A 19920-nucleotide genomic window follows, 5' to 3' on the forward strand; every position below is an offset into this window, starting at 1 on the left:
GCAGAATCACCTCCCTCGACCTGCTGGCCACACTTCTTTGGATGCAGCCCAGGATACGGTTGGCTTTCTGGGCTGCAAGTGCACGTTGCCGGCTCATGTTGAGCTTCTCGTCAACCAGCACTCCCAAGTCCTTCTCCTCAGGGCTTCTCTCAATCCATTCTCCACCCAGCCTGGATTTGTGCTTGGGATTGCCCCGACCCATGTGCAGGACCTTGCACTTGGCCTTGTTGAACTTCATGAGGTTCTCACAGGCCCACCTCTCCAGCCTGTCAAGGTCCCTTTGGATGGCATCCCTTCCCTCCGTCACTGTCATTAAACAGCCTAATATCCCTAAGGAGAATAAAGTATAATACCTCGCACCATGGTTTTGTTTTCTTCCTTCATTTCTTTTTAGGACTTCTTACTGGAGTGCTGCTTTTTTAAGTGAAATAAAGTTGATTTCTGTTTCCCAATAGCCAGATTCTTCTATTCTTAATTCACTTTAAAGAGCCATGTTTAGGAATTAGATCATATCATGACGTAGTGGTGCTCACCTTTAAGAGTTATCCCATTATGAAGCATCAGAAGTACGGGTGAAACATCAGGACCGCTCTCTAGTCCAGGTTATGGTGGGACGGTCTGGCTGAGTCGTACTGTCACACCTTGGTGCTGTCCTTGTGCTGACTGTGTAGCAATGCAAATCTCTTGCACACATACAAAGGGGACTTAGCTAAAAGGCTGATGAAAGACCTTTCGTTCTCTGCAGAATCGAGCTATTTATTCCTGAAGATTATTTATGTTTAAGCAAAAGAGCGATTCACACTCTGGGGACTCCAATAACTGCCTTCTTTATGGCATATGGACATTTTCTTTAGGCAGTTAAAATATTTTTCTGAATAATCTGAAGTTTAACTGCATTTGTGTGCTTATATATCCAGTATGATTAATATTAATAAACCACTTGTACAACATTGTGCAGCTTCAAAGCCACAGACATCGGCTGATGAATCTCAGGGCATCCTTATGAAGCAGATAACTAAGCACTATCAAATCCTTTGATAGGGATTCACTGGTTAAGCGTAAGAAACAGATGAGGCAACATTAATTGTTCACTCAAGAGCACAAAGAGGGAATGAGTGGCAGAGGCCAAAGGCAATATCTCTTTTCTGCATCTGTCCCCAGTCCACACGTTGCCTTTGAGCATCTTTCACCACTTAGTTTACTGTCTCCTGTCATGGTTTGGTTTCTGCTGGTCGGTGTCTGTAGGTTGATATACTCACATGCACACATTTGTGAGTGCGTGTGTTATAAATATATGTTCCTATGTATATATGGTCCAAGTTTTCAGAACTTCATATGCAGGTTTTGCACAACCATCATCTTTGGACTGGCAAAGTCCCAGTTTGAATGTTCTGATGATTATCCATTAAAAGGGATTAGCCATTTTACAAACTTGGATGTTTCTGTGTACCCATAGGTGTGTATGTGCTTTTTACAGCCTTGTGGTGTCCTAACATTTGCTTTCTTTGCAGATATATCAAAAATTGAAAGCTGTGGAACACATGGATGTTTATAACATACAGGATATTCCAGACAGGTTTTTCTACAAAAAAGGAAAATTTGTGTCTCCTCTAACTCTCGTGGCCGAGAAAGGATGGTTCATAGTAGAGGTAAAGTCTAGAAGCAAAATACTTAGACGTGAATGTGAAAAGATGCAATATATGAAAACAATAAGAAAATGTACAATTCTGTGCTGGGCAGTGAGTTAAAGTGTTACATCATTTACTTGGGCTGATGTCCTGGTTTCAGCTGGGACAGAAGTAGGGGGTGTTCTTAGCAGCTAGAAGAGCTCTGTGTTTTGGATTTAGTCTGGGAATGACTAATGTCAAATATTGCTGTGTGCTTGAAAGATCTCAAAGGCATGGCAGCTATGCTGTAGGTAGACAAAGTTAAACAGTCAAGATGGTTCTTTTTTCTGTGTTGTCATAAAGCAGGAGGAGTTTTTGTATTTCCCATTCCAGTTCTGTTGCTTTACTCCTCTTTCTCCTGCCCATCTCAGACACAAAAAGAGTGTTTCCATTCCAAGACCTTACTATCCCTCCACTCAGTAGTACTTTGTGGCAACTTTTCCTTCTGCTTGGCTTTCCACCCACCAGACTGACTTAAAAATGCCCTATTTCTCCTAAGCCTCCAGTCTCAAAAGGATCAGACTAGGGTTTTACTCCTCAAAGATACCCAGTGCACACACTGAAATCTGAGAGCTTGTTAAGCAGAGAATCGATTAGACTTGCACATGAAGAGATTTTTCATAACAATTTATTTTGTTACTACAAATTATTGTTGTTGTTGTTGTTATTATTGTAATTTGTCCTTGTGTTGCTACTGAGCATCTCCACATCACAGATATTAACTGCACCTCACCACAGCTCAGAGAGTGAGGCAACTTATGTATCTTCTGAGTGGATAAACTGAGGAGAAGTACTAAGTGATTTGCCCAAGGCCGTACGTTGTCAGTAAGTTGGTGACAGAACCAAGGAGTCCTGGGATTTTTCAGTATCCCAGCATAGTCGTTGCTCATCATTGCCTTGCAGATTGTTGTAACTCAGTTTAGCGTCTTCTTTCATGATCCTCAGGGCTACAGCTCACCAGGCTTTGCTCAAGACGGTCCACACCACCACATTTCTCACTAGCAAACCTGACTTTAAGATAATAATTTCTACAGTGGAATAAAAACGCACCTCTAAAAAAAACCCGATTGCTTTTGAGTATGGATGGGTGAGCACCATATTTCTGGTTAAAAAAAATATAAAAAAGCCAGAGTTAAGATTCAGACACGTAAAGTAGGAATCTGAAACATTTTTGCCAAAATGACTTTTAAAAATTACAACTAAACTCTTTTGTAAAGAAGTTCAACACAGAACATTTTTACATATTCTGTAAAAAAAAGAAAAAAGGCACTGTAAAAAAATCATTGAAACTCTGACAAACCTTAATAACAGTGCAGCAAACACTGCTGCTATGGTAATTATTTCTGTCTCTCTGCCCATTCCTTCCCATTGTTTCTGATTTTCAAGAATGTCCTCTCATTAATGCTGTCAGATTTTCCTTCTCCTTGGTACATTTTCATTATCCGTGAATGGGATGTGAAAATGAAAGTTTTCTGTCATATTTTTAAAGCAATAATTGAGCCTTCTATTATACTTCCTGCCCAAACCCTTGAAGAGAGAACATTCAGCTCTTCCCTGTCGTGCTCACGGGGTGTTTTAACTCTCTGTCGGCTAGTGGATAGCTATAAACTGCTTGAAAAAGGGGATTTTTTCTTTTTTTTTTGAGAGAGAGACAAAGGAGATGTATCTGGAAAGCTGTTTTGTCTGATTTTTTTTCCCAGCAAGGAATATAGGAACAAAAGCCTGTCCCCATTTCAGTTAAAGCAGGATGAGGAGGGATTTCACACACCTTCAGTTGTGTGGAAGCTGGACTGCTAGTATTATCTTGTTCCCTCCACATGTGTGAGTGGTCTCCATCCTTTGAGCAGAATTTCCCCCAGCTGCTGTCCTGCGTGCAACGATGGTGTTAGCCCTCAGGGCTGTGTGCTCACCCTGTACTTATCCCAGTACACTTTCTCAAGTTTTAGGGAACAATTGCTGTACAGCTTCTAAACATGCACATGCAGGGAAAAGTCCATTGTCAGCAGTCCCAGACACGCTTGCTTCATCTTCGAGGAGCAGCGCTAGCCCAGCCTTAGGCTGAGCATGGAAAATTAATGTCTTGGTTGAGTCCTCTGTCCCATTTGGGCTCGCCAAGGCAGGCATGTCGGGGTGCTGCCGGCACCCTGGCTCCAAAGAAGCCCCAGGGCTTTGCAGGGTTTGCTGTAAGGCAGAGCCTGATGCTGTAGGAGAGCAGCACTGAGATGCTTGCACAGCCTTTTCTTCAAGCTCCTGCTGTTAACAGCTCCGTTTCATGAGCTCTCACTTCAGCTGCAGTTGTGAAAGAAAGTAGTATGTTTTCTGACCCAACCAGCAGCAAAAATAATGGAAATGACTGTGCCTTTGACTGCACATCTAGCTGTGAGGAGGTGTCCTGGTGTCTGGGCGGGTGATGGAAAAGCACAATACCTCTTGTGTTCGACGTTACTGGGGAACCAGCTGAGTCCACAACATCTGACAGGACCATGGAAAGGTTTAGCTTCAGTGATTTCATGATATTGCCAAAGAAACACCGCAAATTAGGTGTGACTCAGCTTGTCTGGAGCTAACAGATGCTGTACGGGTTGCCTAACGGTGAGCAGCCTAGTGACAATTAGTCCCCAGGAACATCAGTAAGCAGAGCCACAGCGTAAGGAGGTGCTATGGTAGGACAAGGGGAAGGAGTCTGTTTTCTCCTTGGCTTGCTCCGAGTGCTGTCAGTGAAATAGATGGGGACAAGGAAAGAGATTTAATCTGTCAGCTAGAATTGTTTAATTATCTGGTACATCTGCTGACTATTACATATGAAGAAACACAAGGGATACTCCGGGGGTTCTTGTGGAAAGCAGTCGGAAGAACTACACCTCATAGCCATAAACGCTGTCTTCAGTGCTCCTGTGCATGGTCAATTTTTCCCTTGGGCAAAGGAAGGAAACAAAAATCAGACAAAATAAATGTTTGTAAAAGGAAAGGGATCCTCGGTCAATCAGCTTCACCATCTGCAGGGGTTTTGGCACCACTCACCCAGGGTAAGAATGTAGGAGACTCTGTTGGGGCATCTTCTGTGCTCCTGTGACAGCATGAAGCCCAGACCTGGCCACTCTAGAGAACTGTAGCTCCTTCTCTGTCACTATCGGAGGAATTAATGCCAATGCCAGGAGTCTAACAAACTGTCAGCTGACATTACTCATCTAAGTGAAATTTCTGCCATGGTTTTGGGGATATCTGGAGTGTCACATCTGCTGCCATCCCTAGGGAGCATGGGACAAGAGAAAGTCCCAGAGGGGGTTGGGCCGGCATTTTGAGCAGCCTCCAGGGATCACTCCTCCCAAGGGGGCCAGGATATGGCACTGTTGTAGGTAATCTGGTAAGAGCTGTTACTACAGATCAGGAGAAAGTGAGGAAGGAATTTAAAAGTATGACTTAAGTGCAATATGGGCAAGGAAAAACAAGAATTATGATAATGAATTATTAAAGCATGGATCCACTGAGCAGGGAGACAAAACAGTGGTCTATGCCAGGGAGAAGGGGACCGTCTTAGGTCTGAGCCTGCATTCCCTGGAAGGGACCTCATTGCTTTAATACTAAAACAAGCAGGGAGAAGAAATAGTAATAATTAGAAAGTATATAGATACTTGTATTGTTTAGGCTGACTATTCAAACGGAGCAAAACCGGCTTCTTTTTCTATGGTGCCAATGGCACGTGGGGCAGAACAACACCCTATCAAACCCAGGGCAGTGAGTGGCGCTGAGTGGGAGAGCAGAGCTGCGAGCATGCAGCGGGAGAGGCACACCACCTTGCTTACACGTGGCACGTACGGCTGTGATACTTTGTGCTCATGGCAGAAATTCAGACGAGTGAGAGGCAGAAAGCTGTCCTCCTGGCTCAGCTGGGAGATGAGATGGCAAAGCTGGCAGTCACTCCTCCTGGTGATGAGCCTCTGTGCAGCTGATGGTGTGACGTGGGGGCCTGATGGGGTGACGTGGGGGCCTGATGGGGTGGTACGGCACACGGAGATGTAGCACAGCACCCCACGCACAGCCCGGCAGGTGGCAGGTGGGCACTAACCGCAATCTGCTGTTGTCGCCCAGAGCAGGGACAAGCTGCCCTTCTGGGAGAACGGGACGGGGAAGAAGGAGGCCTGGCAGAACGGCTGGCACGGCTACGACAACGAGCTCATGGACATGAGAGCCTTCTTCCTTGCGTATGGGCCAGGTACAACGCCACCGTCCCTGGTGTCCCACTCCCCCCGCAGCCCTGCGGCCCCTGCCCCAGCGTCCCTGCAGCCCTGGCATGTCAGGACCCTGATGTGGCACTCTGTGACGCCCAAAAATTACACAGAGATGGCAGGATTTCCTCACTATGGCGAGATGCCGGGAAGGTTTCTAGCTCTGTATCTGTTTTGTAGCTGGAGAAACAGGGCAGAGAGACATGAAGGGATTTGGTCAGCTTCTCCCTGACATCCCAGCACAGTAACTCTGTCCCTTTGCCCTGTTTTCCAAGACTGGCCTGAATTTTTAATTCTATTTGAAACATGTGAATTCTCCTTTTGTCGGTGGATTCGCACTCACTAGTGCAGAGTACTTCCTTTGGGAAGGCTGGAGCATATCTCACCCACCTGTCTGAGTGACAGACGCAGAACCCCTGATTTCCAATCCGTCAGTGGACAACACTGCCGAGCACCGGGCTGTGACTGCAGACAGGAGCAAAAGCAAAGCAGAAAGTGCAATATGATTATTTCAGGCTATTAAACCTGCCAAGCAAACACAGTAAAGTAGCTTCTGTACTTAATAATTTAATTATTTTTTCTGTTTTAGTTTTTAAAATAAAATTGGACTAGGAGTAAAAATAATGAATTAAAACATTTAAAATGTTTTTGCTGAGCTATGTTGCGGCGCAGCGCCCCGTGATTCAGGAGCTGACCCCCAAGCCGTACGACACCAACTCCTCTCTTTCCCTCTTTTCCCTGCAGATTTCCGATCCAACTTCCGAGCGCCTCCCATCAGATCCGTGGATGTTTACAACATCATGTGCAGCCTGGCAGGAATACAGCCGCTGCCCAACAATGGCTCCTGGTCCAGGGTGGAGTGCATGTTCCGAAACACGGCCCCCTTGGCACCGCTCTCCTCGCGCAGCAGCTGCACCCTGGCGCTGGCTCTGCTCTCCCTGTTCGCCGAGCAGATCTCCTTGCTGTGATCCCCAAACAACGTCAGTCAGTGTCACCAGCAACTCCACAACTCCATCCTTCTTTTTTTTTTTTTAAAAAAAGTTCTTCATTTGATTGAATAACAACTCTGTTAATGGAGCGCTGCTCCCTACTCCTCTGTCGTGCTCCACCAGGCATGAATCCCACCCGTCCTGCTTTTACAGCGGTTATAACATGAAGCCAGGTTTTGTGCCGCTCTTTCCTGTACACAGCCAGGAAAGTCAGTGTTGCTACTCTGGATTTGCAGCACTGGTAGTGACAGCAGAATCCCAGCCAGCTATCCACAAAATTTTCTGGTGGATGCACGTGGAGATCTCTGAGTCTCAACGCACCTTACCGCAGCATCTTTAACCAAGAGGCAAACCCTGGCTCCCAGTGCTGAGAAGTCCAGGGTGGGAAATAGACCTCTATATTTGTATTCTTTCTGGTTTACTCCTTCATCTCCATCAGAGTCCCACCTTCTCCTTGCAGCGCCGACTGAGCTCGGTCTATACCAACACATGTTTCAAAGTGAGCGATCATAATGCTGAGAGAGATGGATCAGCAGGAGAGCAGTGAGAGCACCCTACTTCTCTCAGCCTTTCCTTCTTCATTTTCTTCAAAGTGAACCCTGGCCCCGCTCACCTCCAGGGTTGCGCTTTCCTTGCGGGCTGCAGCAGAGGGGAGGGCTAGGAAGGGGGAGGGCAGTAGAAATTCTCCACTTCAAAAACAGGAGAAAAGTGAAAAGGCATTTGGACGCGCAGCAGTCAGGAGAAAGTAGAGTGAGGAAGCGTGGCAATTCACAGCCTCTCTGCTTTTCCTGGTGAAGATAATATCATTGCTCAGATTTTGGAGTTTTGTACTCAGTTGTGTTTCTGAAGGTTTTTCAACACTTACTGCTTTTCTACCAGCTCTTGCTCTCTGCAGTTTATCCCGGTGAGCAGCACATTCCCCTTTATTCTGCAGCAGGGAGAGAGGTCTACACTGATGGATCTCCCATCCTCTGAGTTAATCCTAGCTAATATTTCCACCATGGGCTATGAAGCCCAAACAAAGTTGTAACGGTAAAGTTAAATGGCAGGAGAGGATGGAGCTGTTGTGATTGGTAATGCCTCTGAAGGTTAAGTCAAATGGATGATGTAGTCCTGAAAACATCCACATGACAGATATATTAAATCCTTGAAAAAACTGATTTTGCCCTACTCATTTGCTCCAGCGCAGCCACGGATCTACCTTGGGATGATGTTCGACCACGGTCTGTCAGCTCAGAAGATTCATTTCATTTAATTGTTGAATAGTCTCGTTGTCACAGTCCTCGGTGTTACACACTGGGATGTATGTATGTATGTACACTGTGGTGGGTCATTAGAGAGGTGTTCTTTTTACATCATTAAGTTTCTACTGTGAAATAAGCTGGCACAGGGCTGTCAGGGCCTGATCCTGCAAATTGTCCTTTCCTCTTCGGGAGGCTGTGGCCTTCAGTAATGCCTTTGAGAATGCTCAGCGCTTATTCTCATATACCTCTGAACCAGAAGCTTTCCGTGACAAACTGCCTTTGGAACGGTTTAGGTCCCTCTCCATGCAAAATAAACCTACAGATCCAGAGTCAAGCGTGATCTGGGTATGTGTGGTACAGTGAATTTAAGGGTGAATGATTACACCGCAGAAAAAAAAAACACACCACCAAATTAAACTTGACAAAAGACTTCTGTAATAGCTGTAAAGATTTATGTAATGTGTTTTTAAAGCTTAAGTGAACCATCAAATCAATTGGGGGAAAAAAAAAAGGGAGAAAATCAGTCTTTGTTATTAGACTGTTGAGTATAAAAGGCAATTTAGTGCTTTCGAAGCATTGGCAAGTAGCTGTAAAACAAGCACCTATTGTTCAGAGTTCCCTGGTGCTCTTTAATGGACCAGGCTCAATGAATTTGCTGGGGCACATTTTTAAAGAAAAAAAAAACCCTATCAGTATACAAGATAACCAAGTTTTGTTTGAAAATCAACAGGATAGATACAGTCAATACCTGCTAATCCCTCTATAGCCTGCTGTTTTAACTCTTACAGTGAACAGAACCCAAGGTCCTCTTACAGAAGAAAAGATCCTAAAAGTAGAAGGCTACATTCACATTCTGAATTATACAAGCAGAAATCAGAAACAACAAATCAGGTCCATTGAGTTGTTCCAGGGACGGACCATGGCACACGAAACCAATGCTGAGCCTTGATGGTACTTTGTGTAACTCGTTTTTGTCAGTGTCCACACACAGATACCGCAGAGTAAATCTTCTCATTGCAGTAGGATTCATTTGACCTTAATGCAAGGATTACGTGTATGGCACTACACCTCAAAAGAGACTTGATCTGTAAAAGGGAAATTTGATAGTAGACCTACAAGAAGCTCATTAGCTTCAGGAGAACTACAAAAGATTATTTTCTGAGAAGTGCACCTTTCTTCCTTGGAAATGTACCTCTGAATCAGTTTGCATTCTCATTCAAAAATCAAGTGTCTTGACTCCAGCCTATTTTTCTGTATACTATGCAATGGAGGTGGGTGTATTTTAAAACCTATTTCTGAATGATGTTTTTGTACAATGACTGATTGTGAATGAGTGAATAATTCTAAGAATGCTGTTAAGAAAAAGCCTGCATCTTTTTGTAAATACTGTAAGATTTTGGGAAAAAAACCCACCACTTCTGTAACACCTTGCCTTGTGTGATTGCTGCATCAAAGTGTGATAAACAGTGTTTGAAGCTTGTGCTGATTAATCATCAGAAAGATGAATGATAACATTGTTTAGAAATGGCAAAGTCGTCAGCCTGTATGTTAGGGACATTAAATACATCACACGAGATACTGTAGCTTGTATGTGCAGTCCTTTCCAGACGCATTTCAGTACTTAAACTTTTGAACATCCATCCAGGGACACGTAGTTCACACCAGCAAATGGACATGACAAACCATTTTGCTCTTCTTAGAGGAGAGGTGAGCCCTGGATGCTCCTCCTGCACCTGGATGCAGACCCACTTCTCCAAGCCTACCTTGTTACCATCACATCAGCTGCTTGCACAGAAGTCAGGTGCATCGTCACTGGTACCAGGGTTCAGTGTGGTTTGGGCTTTCCAGAGCCCTCACGGTACACCCCACTTCCCAGCAAGGAGCACTGCAAATGGCAACGAGACCTCAAAAACCAACACCAAGAGCCTCAAGGGCAAGGGGCCCTACTCCCACTTTAAGCTCCACAAACCAACAATGATGTTCACGGAAGAGAAGGATTTAATAGAAATAAGTCTCCAAACCTACTCAGTGGAATTTACCTTGTTTTCCTTATCTTAACTGACCATAGGGGCAGGGAGGGGACAATGGAGGAGAAGCCAAGCCCAGGAAAGCAGCACAGGTGTACTAATAAGTCCTTTAATTCACAGCAGGACTACCTTTGAACTGGCAGCACCAAGGGCTGCCCAGAGATGCTCCCACTGGATTCCATGAACATGAATCCTGCAAACAGGAGGGTGCTGAGGGACTGCCTGCATGGGGACAGCGTGGGAGTCAGTCTCAGTCAGCTTCCTGTAGTAGTGCCAAAAATGGCAATTTCCCACCTAATAAGCTGAGTCTTTTTTATCAATGGACTTGCAACCGTGTAAACAGCACAACTGGCCAAGGCACAAGGGATGAGCCCTCCAGCACTCCTCGGGATGCAGCCCACGTTGTCCACACAGAGTTGAGCATCATGGAGACACTTTCCCATCGGCCCAAACACTGGCCAGAGCCTTCTGCAAGTACTGGCACTTCATGACTAAGGGGGTGAATTAAGAGATTTCGCGGTGATGGCCACTTTCCTTGTCTCCTAACTGCTCGGTAGAAGTCAAAACATCCATCAGATGTTAAACATACCTCAGGGGGAGAAGTAGACTGAATCAGCTCTGGGTACTGGGAAGTGAAAGGCATTGGAAAAGCTCTATGTGATCTTCTCCCCCTCCTCTTTTTCCCTGTAAGGCTGTGGCAAGAGGGCAGGTGGCTGCAAATCTAATGAGAGTTTTTAAAGAAAATATAGCCTAGTGAAAGGAAAAGTTTGAAACTCTCCATTTTAGCATACTGAATCTTTAATAGATGTTTTGAAAGACGACTTTCACCTACATGGAAAAAAGTTTTTCGAGTAGGTACTGAAACACATTTATGTTACAGAAAGGTTATTGTGGAGTGCTCAAAAATATGAATATTTCAGAATTACAGGTGTCTGGACACTGTAATTCTCAAGCTTTGTACAGATGTTTATCACTGTACAGATTATTCTGATGAAATTTTAATTACACGGAAGTTGCTATGGACTTGCAAACTGCTATGACACTATTCCAAATCTGGCAACTCAGTCTCCATGACAGGGTTGCCACTCTAACAGCCCAATTTCATCAGAAAATCACCGCGAGCTGCCCGCAGACCTGCCCCGCTCTCTCCCTAACCCTACCTGCCGTCTGTTCGACGGCCCCCGCCCGCCCCGGTACGAGGCGACGGCCTCGGGGCCAGACCACCACACCGCAAGGCCGCCTTTTTCCTCGGCCTCCACCGGTCTCCTGGCTGGATGGGCAGTGCCGCCCACCGGGCGCTCGGGTCAGATCCCTCCTTCCCGGCGGAAGGCGCCGATCGGCAGCGCCGAAACAGCCGCGTGTTCGCGGGCGGCGCGGCGCGCCCGGCCCGTCCCGGCAGCGCCCCCTGGCGGCCGTCCGGCTCGGCACAGGCAGCCGGTCCGCCCGCGCCCCGCCGCCACCCTCCGCCTCCGAGCGGCCTTCCTGCCAAAAAATGGGGCGATTTAGGTGGAGAGGGGGAGGGAAGGGGGGGCTGGGGTGGAAGAAATCAGTAAATTTTAGACAGGAGGTTTGTAGCGAGCAAATACGAATTGGGACTTTTCTTTCATTCCTTGTGTCTCATGGCAGTTTTTTTCTCTTTCTCTCCTTTAATTCTCTTTGAGTTACCCTTTACTCTGTGGCTGATCCCCCCCTCCCACAAACCTGCTGCCGCCGTGTAGTTTCCTGAGCGAGCCTCCTGCCCCCCTCTGCCCTAATTCCAACCACAGGATGAGCGGCCTGAGGGAGACACGGGTTTGCATGGCCCTTCCCCATCCTTAACAGCAATCAGCTGGATATACTTCCAAATACAGAGGACTCGGGCTGCATCTAGAGCTGCTTTTGTTGTTATTAAAGCTTGGTTCCCACTAGTGGGAAACCAAATACACATGGAAGAGAGGGGAGCAGAGAGCGGCAGAGATGGGCGACACAGCTCAAACGTGGTACCCTCCCATTTGGCAGTCCCAGCAGTGCCGCTCAGGAGAACCCTGAGCCTTCGTCAGCTCAGGAGGATCTGATTAGAGCAATGAAAGACAGCAAGGAAACACTCAGGAGGACTAAGGAGAGTGGGCTGAGGCGGGGGAGACACAGTGTCCACCTCCTGCGCCACCACGGATCAGGGCTTAGCCGAGCTCCAGGGAGCACATTTCATTCCTCCCGTGGCCGCAGCAAACAAAGCATTTCATATCAGGATTGTAGCAGCTTTCGGGAGCAAGGGACACTGACGTGCACAGGAGGTGCCCTTGTGTCCCGTGCCGAGGGGGTCGCAGGCAGCTGCCCCCCCCCAAACGTCAGCATCCTCTGAAGGGACCGCGTGGACATCTCCCGCGTGACCAATTTTCTGTGATCGCTCAAGTGGGCACTGACAGCTCTTGAGCAGCCGGCGGCTGTTCTCTAGAAATTAATAATACGTTAAAACATTACTCAGCACTTAAATATATCACTTGGTGAATATTAATTAAGCCTCAAAATCCACTGGCGACACTGGCATTGCTTCCTTGCCGCATAGAAGAAGGGAGGCTGAGGTGGCACCGGCGATTGCAAAGGCTGTGGAGCGCAGGGAGGGTTTGTGGCGAGGGGGGTCAGCTGCAATCCTTGCCGAACACCCAGCTGACCTGCTGCTTGCACCGGGCTGCCTCCGTGAGAGGATTCCCGGCCACCGCATCATGTGTAAATGTGTATAACTGAGCCATGTGTCCACAACAGGCAGTTTTAGCCTTTCTTCAGTGGTCCAATGTGCTGCTCATCCCACGGTGCTAAAACAACCCATGCATTGGCAATCACTGCTTTGTGCTCCCCTGTTCAGGTTAGTTTTGCCCTTGCAGGCCACGACCATACAAAGTGACTCAGGAGGGGCCTGCTTCTGATTTCTGAGAGGAGCCTCCACCATCTACAGGACTCCTGGGCAGAAGGAGGCTCTGGCAAATTCAAAATTAATTTTTTAAAACTCCTTATTTGCCTGCCTATATATCCATCCATCCATCCATCCATCCATCTGTAAATCTCTCTCCCTTGCTACTCCTTCCATGTCTTCCTCATATTGATGGGGCTTTTGGGGGAAAGACTTATCTCTGTGATGGCCAGAGGAGGTAGCACTGTGGTTTGCAGCTTGCAGCTTGCTGATTGTCCCTGAGGATCCCAGGGATGGGAGGGGGGTAACTCCAGTTGGCCGTGTCCCACGCCCCGCGCACATCTCGTCTGAGAAGATGATGTAAGAGAGAGGGAAAGCACCCCTTATCCAGCCATAGAGGGCTGCTCCAAGTATGGATTTAATAAGGAAGTCACTTTGGGCTTAAAAATAAGGTTTTAAAGCAGCCTTCCCATAGCAGCTGTGAAGGAGGACAAAAAAAAAAAAAGTTTAATATCTTTTAAGCTGGGGTTCAAGCAGTTTATGAGCTTGATAATACAACCTGCAGGCCTACATCACAGCAGGCGTTGGGTGGGATGCCCTGGAAGGTCCTCCCCTACCCTAATCTCAATTGTTTCCTTATAAGAACAGTTTTGAGAAAGACAAATAACTTTTAAAAATTTTGTCTAGACAGAATAAAATGGAGAGAGCCCTGAGCTTTCTCTTTGCGTTTCATATAGCCTCTTTCTGCAAGAACAAATGGGATGAACAAACACAAGTCCCACTGATGAGAAGATATTTAATAGCCATAATGTGGGGCGCTTTCCAGCAAAAGAAAGACTATTTTATGCAGAAATAGCTGAATGCAGCCTGTAAAGGCCCAGTAATTAATCATACATTTGAAGAAACACAGCAGTCATAGAGGCTGAATTTTAAATGCTCTCTGCTGCGGTTTGGACAGTGACAAATTAAGGCCCATACAAAAGCAGGTGTGGCTCTTGAAGAAGCCCTCTGAGGGCAATTAAAAATGGGAAACCAGCTGGTAAGTGTGCAGATGTGACAGCTAGAGCAGCTTAAGAAACAAATACAAAGGAGGAGGATGGAGGAATTAATGGTGTAGGAGCTGAGGCAAATGAAACCGTATCTGTTCTCCGAAGGGCGTCGCTCCATGAAGTGAAGTGCCTCATCGTGTGGAATGGGCAAAGCTGTGACAGCCATGTGTCCTCACTGCCCTGGAGAGCTGCCCTGCGCCTGCCACAGATGGACTCCACATGAAGCCCCCACCGAAGGACCCCACTAACCACAGGGGCTGCCACCCCGCACATCCCACAGCTTCCACCGGAGCCCAGAGGAGAGCTGCCTCCAGGGATGTCTGAAACTGATGGCACGGGCACCTCTGAAAAGGCCTGTGGTACCCTGTGATGGGAAGGGCAAGGGGCTGAGATCAAGGGTGGTTCTTCCCAAATCAGCTCCCACAAGAGCCAGGTCCGGTCCAACCAGCAGGCAATCTCCATTCAGGTTTACAGGAGATGCTTCATCGTTCCTGATCAGTTCACCATCTCCAGCGTTTGCTGTTCTGAATGAGTCAACAAAATGCTTGTTTTTCCCACTGAAAACACATAAAATAATTCAGATACAGGTCAAATTGTGAAGGATTTGTAATTTGCCGTTATGGTTACTATTTAGGAAGTGCTAGTGTATTTAGAAATAGTGCCATGAAAACAAACTACGAATCAGTACAAACCGGAGCTTGTCATCCCGTTTGGAAAAGGATGCCATCACGAGCATCATCACAATTTCTCCATGCTGTTCCTCCCACATTCACCCCTACCCTGCCCCTCTCCACACGTCCAGCAGGTGTGAGGTATCCATGGGACAGCACTCTGTAGAAATTACCTTCTACTAAAGTGTCAGCTGGGGGACTGGTCCCATTTGCCTCATCAAAGTCTGTTCTTCTGGAGTAATTTGTTGATTTAAATCTTTCCCACTGGGAATTATATGGACTTTTTCCTCATAAAAGGCTGTTGACAGAGATCGCTATAGATGACTCGTTTGTTTTTTCTCTCCCCTTGTCCAGAGCAAAGGATTGCTTCCAATAACTATTGTAAGCCTTGGCATGCAATAATCCTTCCAGGGAGCTGAGCACAACAGTGTTTCATTCGAAGCTGCTGATAGCACAAGTGAGTGGACAAGGTCTTTGCCAGTTTCAACCTCTAAATAAAAAGAAAAGAAAGCTTTAATGATGAGTAGCTCAGCCTCTCGCATGTCTCTGTGAAGCTATTTAAGCCACTTCTTTCTTGATAAATAGTCTTTTCCTTGGCCCTATTTCCAGCATGGTGGTGATGAAGCATGGGAAATTTTTATGTAGGAATTCTTTTTCCATGTTCACCCCTGCCACTGGCCGTGCTGTTTGTCACCAGCATGGGTAGTGACAGCCCTAACAGTGCCTTCCAAGCCAGTGTGCCAAATAATAAAGCAGGTAGGCAGCTTCACCACGAGGAATAACCTTTCAGATCCCAGTGTCCTAACACTTGGGCGTAGGCGGTCATTGGAGCATAAAGACTCTGTTTGGCCAAACAACTCTCATATAGAAAAGTGCATCCTAAGACTGAGTAATTTCTCTTATAACAAGCTCAGCATCCAGGGCCTTGGCCAGCAAGGAGGGCCCCAGCTGGCCGGTAACAAACCCGGCCTCAAAAAGCAGTCCTTGCCAAAAATCCTGCAAGGGTGGGAAGAAGGAGGCCACCAGCGAGAGCCATGTCGGCAGCCCAAGGCTGTACTGAGCACACAGGGAAATGGCAAATGCAGGGAAGAGACAAGTTCTGGCAGCACTTTTCTTCTGTTTGAAGGGACAGAAATGGGCTAATTTGGAGCTGGCAGCAGGTAACCAAAGAGGAGATATAAGATACATATACATAACGATCTGAAACTGTTCTGCGTGCCCCCTCCAGTTCCCCAGAACAACCACAATCTTTCTCAACTGGCTAAAAGCAGAGATGTCTCCGAGTGTCATTTAAAATATTTCATATATCAGTGTGGCAAATAGAGCCAGCACCAAAACTTCCCTGTCTCTGAGAAAGGGCATGAGGAGAAGCAATTGCTCGTTGCTTATCCATCTCCCTCCTGTAATCTGTTATGTCTGGAGACTGCTGCGATGTGCAAACATCTGGGATGCATCACAGACCTTCTCCCATTGGAGAGAGGAGATGGTTTTTTGGACACAAGCTAAGCTTGGAGGAGCTCTGCAGCCTTTGCAAGGGAATAAACAGCAAGTTATTGCATGTACAATAGGAATGGAGGGAAAGAAAGGAGAAGGTTTTATTCCAAGACAATGCAGGAGCCTTGAGGGTGAGAGAAACCTTCATGAGCAGAACTCTTCCACGCACATGAGGAGGGGGAAGGCTGATGGGTTAAGACAAGCAGTTATGACCTGTGATTTTGAGGGTTTCCTGAGCAGAGCCAAATACCACCAGGAGTGCTGAGCACCCGCTTGTTTTGCAAGCTGTGCCTCGTTCCTGCCTTGGGGTTGAAGGATGGTGAGTTGGTCTTCAGGCCAGGAGTTAACCAGGAGTAAGGAGGGCCATTGCACCTGGGCAGCAGAGAGGAGGAGCACCCATGGCAGTGCTGCCAGGCAGGATCTGCCAGGATCCCACTCCGTCCCTTCCCGCAGGGCTTTTTCCAGGATCCTACTCTGCCTGCCAACTGGGCACCTCTGGGGGATCCAGCCCCACTGCCCTCAGCTGGGTCCTGACTCCTGGCTGGGCATCGCTCAGGGATACCACATCCTTCCTTATGGCACAACCACAGACACATGTCAGAACATTCCAGCACCGATTGCTCTTTTATTTTAGTTCTGTATAAACCATGAAGGCAGGCACATGTAGTTCCCCACCACAGCTGGGTTTTGGGAGCCCAGGATCCTTTGACCTCCATGTAACATGAAGAAGTTTTTTTCTTCTGTCTCAGTTGACATATTTCTTCTCCAAATCCTGGTCCCAAGAGGGACTCCCCTGCTACTGAATGAAGTATTCCTTTGCCCTCTTTGAGTTTTACTCTTAGTCTTAGGGAAATCCCTCTAATTTTTAAGCCCTGATACTCCAATTCTCTCATTCTCCTTCTGGGGAAACACATCCATCCTCCTTCTCTCACCCTCAAACTGCAGAGACCCCAGCCTGGAAGAACTCTGGGCAGAAGCTGACGTCTCACTGACCTGCTGTTCATGGAGACCCACGCCAGGGCTGCATCTCCATCTGTACAATCCATGGCACAAGGCAGCAGTCAGGAGACATGGAATTCACGCACCACATGTCAGCACAGTCCAGTGGTTATTTTCTTATTTTTCACCAAAAAATAAATGCCAACAGTCTTCCTTTTTAGCCTGGTGTGTGGGACTAACTCCGTCGCCTTGCTCTCTCTTGAGGCTGAAACCGGTGGTCTCAACTGGCTGGACCTGATGAGTAGTTAGCCCTGCTACTAATTCGGTGTCACAAAAGCAGCTTCCTCCTCAGCAACATCCCAAGTGGCTCATTTTTAGAAAGACAAACAGTTCCAAAATCTGCAATGGTCTAAATATTTTAAGGCAATAGTCTTGTATTAGTTTCTGGTTCAAGGAAAATCCATTTGTCTCCAGGTGAATATTTCAAATACAGCGAAAGAGCTGTTCAAAACTGTCCTTCTGTAAGGCTTTAGTTTTCTGGGGTTTTCTGTGTGTTTGTTTTTTTTTTTTTACTTCTATCATTAAAAAAAAAAAAATAAGGTTTCTCATTCTGTTTTTTCTGTACAGGCTATGATTTGGTGAAACTGTTATCTGCTGTATAACAGCAAAGACATGAGAAATACTGTCTCTCCATGCTGGGTTATAGGCAATAATAAAACTGTAACAGGCAAAGGGTCTACCTTTAAGGAGGAACAATAAATATATCGGCTGCCTTAGGTCTGAGCACTCTTGAGTTTCTTCATCGTGAATAAATAATAAATCTCCAGGGTCCGCTGACGACTACTTACAAATAAAACACTACAGTTGGAAGATAAAATTACTTTCTTCAGAAGTAATTGGGAAGGAGAAGACAGGACGTTAGTACTGCCCATGCTGCCAGGGAGGGCTCCAGGGGGGCTGCCAGCCTGCTGGGCGCAGGAGCCAAGGGATGGCAGAGCAACAACAGAGCTGAAGAGCTGTTTGGGTTTCTTCTCCTACCGTGTGGGCTGGCCTTGTCCTTCCCCTCTGAGGGACAAGGCAGGCAGCCTGAGCTCTGATCAGGGTTCCTTTGTGGGCTTTGCACCTCTCTTCCTCTGGCTGGGTGCTGGGGTGGCCTCATATGCTTGCACTACAATGGACCGAGTGGTCCCTGCCCCTTTCCTCCTCCTCCTGGTGCCTCCCCTGACTGATGCTTCTGCCGCAGACTTCAGCTGAGACCGCTGCCTCAACCCAAAGTTTGGTGGGAAGTTTCAGACAAGGTGCCTCAGAGCTCCTTTAGAAGAAAAAAATATACTGTATTATCTAGGTTTAAAAAAGAAAAAAAAAAAAAAAGAAAAAAAAAGTGGTTTCTGTTTTACTGAGCAGCTCTGCCAGGGCCATGCCTTGGATGAGGGTTACAGCTGGCCTGGGTTACAAGCATTTGAAAATCATCACCAGCTTGTGTCCAGCAGAAGCATGTCGAACTGTGGCAGCTGGATGCTAAACAAGCCTTCTCTGCCAGGTTCACCTTGGGCCCCAGCCAGAGGCAAGCGCTAAACTGGACAGAGAGGAGCCTCTCCCCTCACCACCTCCCCATGCTGAGGGCGAGTGGCTGCAAAGGGCTGGGGCCCCATGGCTCGCTGGGGTGGGAGCCGAGACCGGGGCAGGCTGGGGAGCTGGCTGCAAGGAGCAGCCGTGCGGAGGCAGGAGGGTGGTCTCGTCGCGGAGGTAGAGGCAGCATGGACTTGCTGTAGCCAGAAAGCAAACGCCCTTCTCTGATGTCCCCATCCCAGTCACTGCCCATGACCCTAAGGCACACCCAGCTCGGAGGTTTGCACTTCGGAGTCCTCAAGTCTGCAACCTTGCTCAGTGGTACGTGCATAGTGGCGTGCACGTGGCAGAGACCACAGCTACGCAGCGATGGCAGGCTCCGGGTACTGCTGGGATGTGGTTTGCATTCAGATCACTTCAATGCACAAGCTGCCCCGCAAAATTAATTGCCTAGGTCCTTATTTTCCAGAAGCCCAGCTAACAGGACCCAAAAGGGCTGCAGTGCTGCAGTTGTGCTCCTGATGCGCATCCTCTGGGGCTGAAGTTCCATCAGCAAGTGGTGCAGCCCGCCTGCACCGACACTGCTCTGCAATAGGAACCACAGCATGGTGAGCGCGGGCAACCAGGAGAGCCCTTGCTGGAGCACAGTCCTGCTCCACAGCTAAAGGACCAGCGCTGGTGCACCCTTCCACTTCTGCACCTGGAAAGCCTACACGCACAGAAGCTGCTGGCTTCTGCTTGTTTCCCCACTACTGATGCAAAGTCTGAATGCACTGGAAGCTGCTACTTTTGCAGCTTCATGCCAGACTGACCCTCTTTGGCACTTCCTAGAAAACCAGCCTGATTTTACCAGCGGCAAGCAGAGGGACAAGAGGAGAGAGATGCAGAGTGCTCAAAACCAAAGGCTGAGGTTTCCCTAAGAAAGCATGCAAGCAAACAGGGTACGTCACCATTTCAGTGTACGCATGGATCATGCCGGTAGATTTATTTACTGTGTTCACTTCCTTTCAAACAGCTGCCAGCGTATCGTAAAGTTTTCTGCGCTTATTAGGATGAGAGAGAAGAAAAAAGATGCAAAACAAAAAGTACTTGGGATTTCCTGTTCCCAGTCCCCATTCATCACTTCTGTGACAGTTGGGCTAAAAATATTCCGTTAAA

At 47.3% G+C, this 19920-nt stretch overlaps 1 protein-coding gene across 1 annotated transcript in view; it reads left to right on the forward strand.

Annotated features, from left to right (window-relative positions):
- The window catches only part of ENPP6 (ectonucleotide pyrophosphatase/phosphodiesterase 6), a 32875-nt gene extending 26014 nt beyond the window's left edge, over positions 1-6861 (forward strand). Inside the window, 3 exon segments of the mRNA XM_009978321.2 lie at positions 1512-1649; positions 5757-5880; positions 6638-6861. Coding sequence (XP_009976623.2) covers positions 1512-1649; positions 5757-5880; positions 6638-6861 — 486 coding nt within the window.
- The last annotated feature ends 13059 nt before the right edge of the window (positions 6862-19920 follow it).

This window comes from Tauraco erythrolophus, chromosome 5, assembly GCF_009769465.1.
Source record: "Tauraco erythrolophus isolate bTauEry1 chromosome 5, bTauEry1.pri, whole genome shotgun sequence".
NCBI lineage: Eukaryota > Metazoa > Chordata > Aves > Musophagiformes > Musophagidae > Tauraco > Tauraco erythrolophus.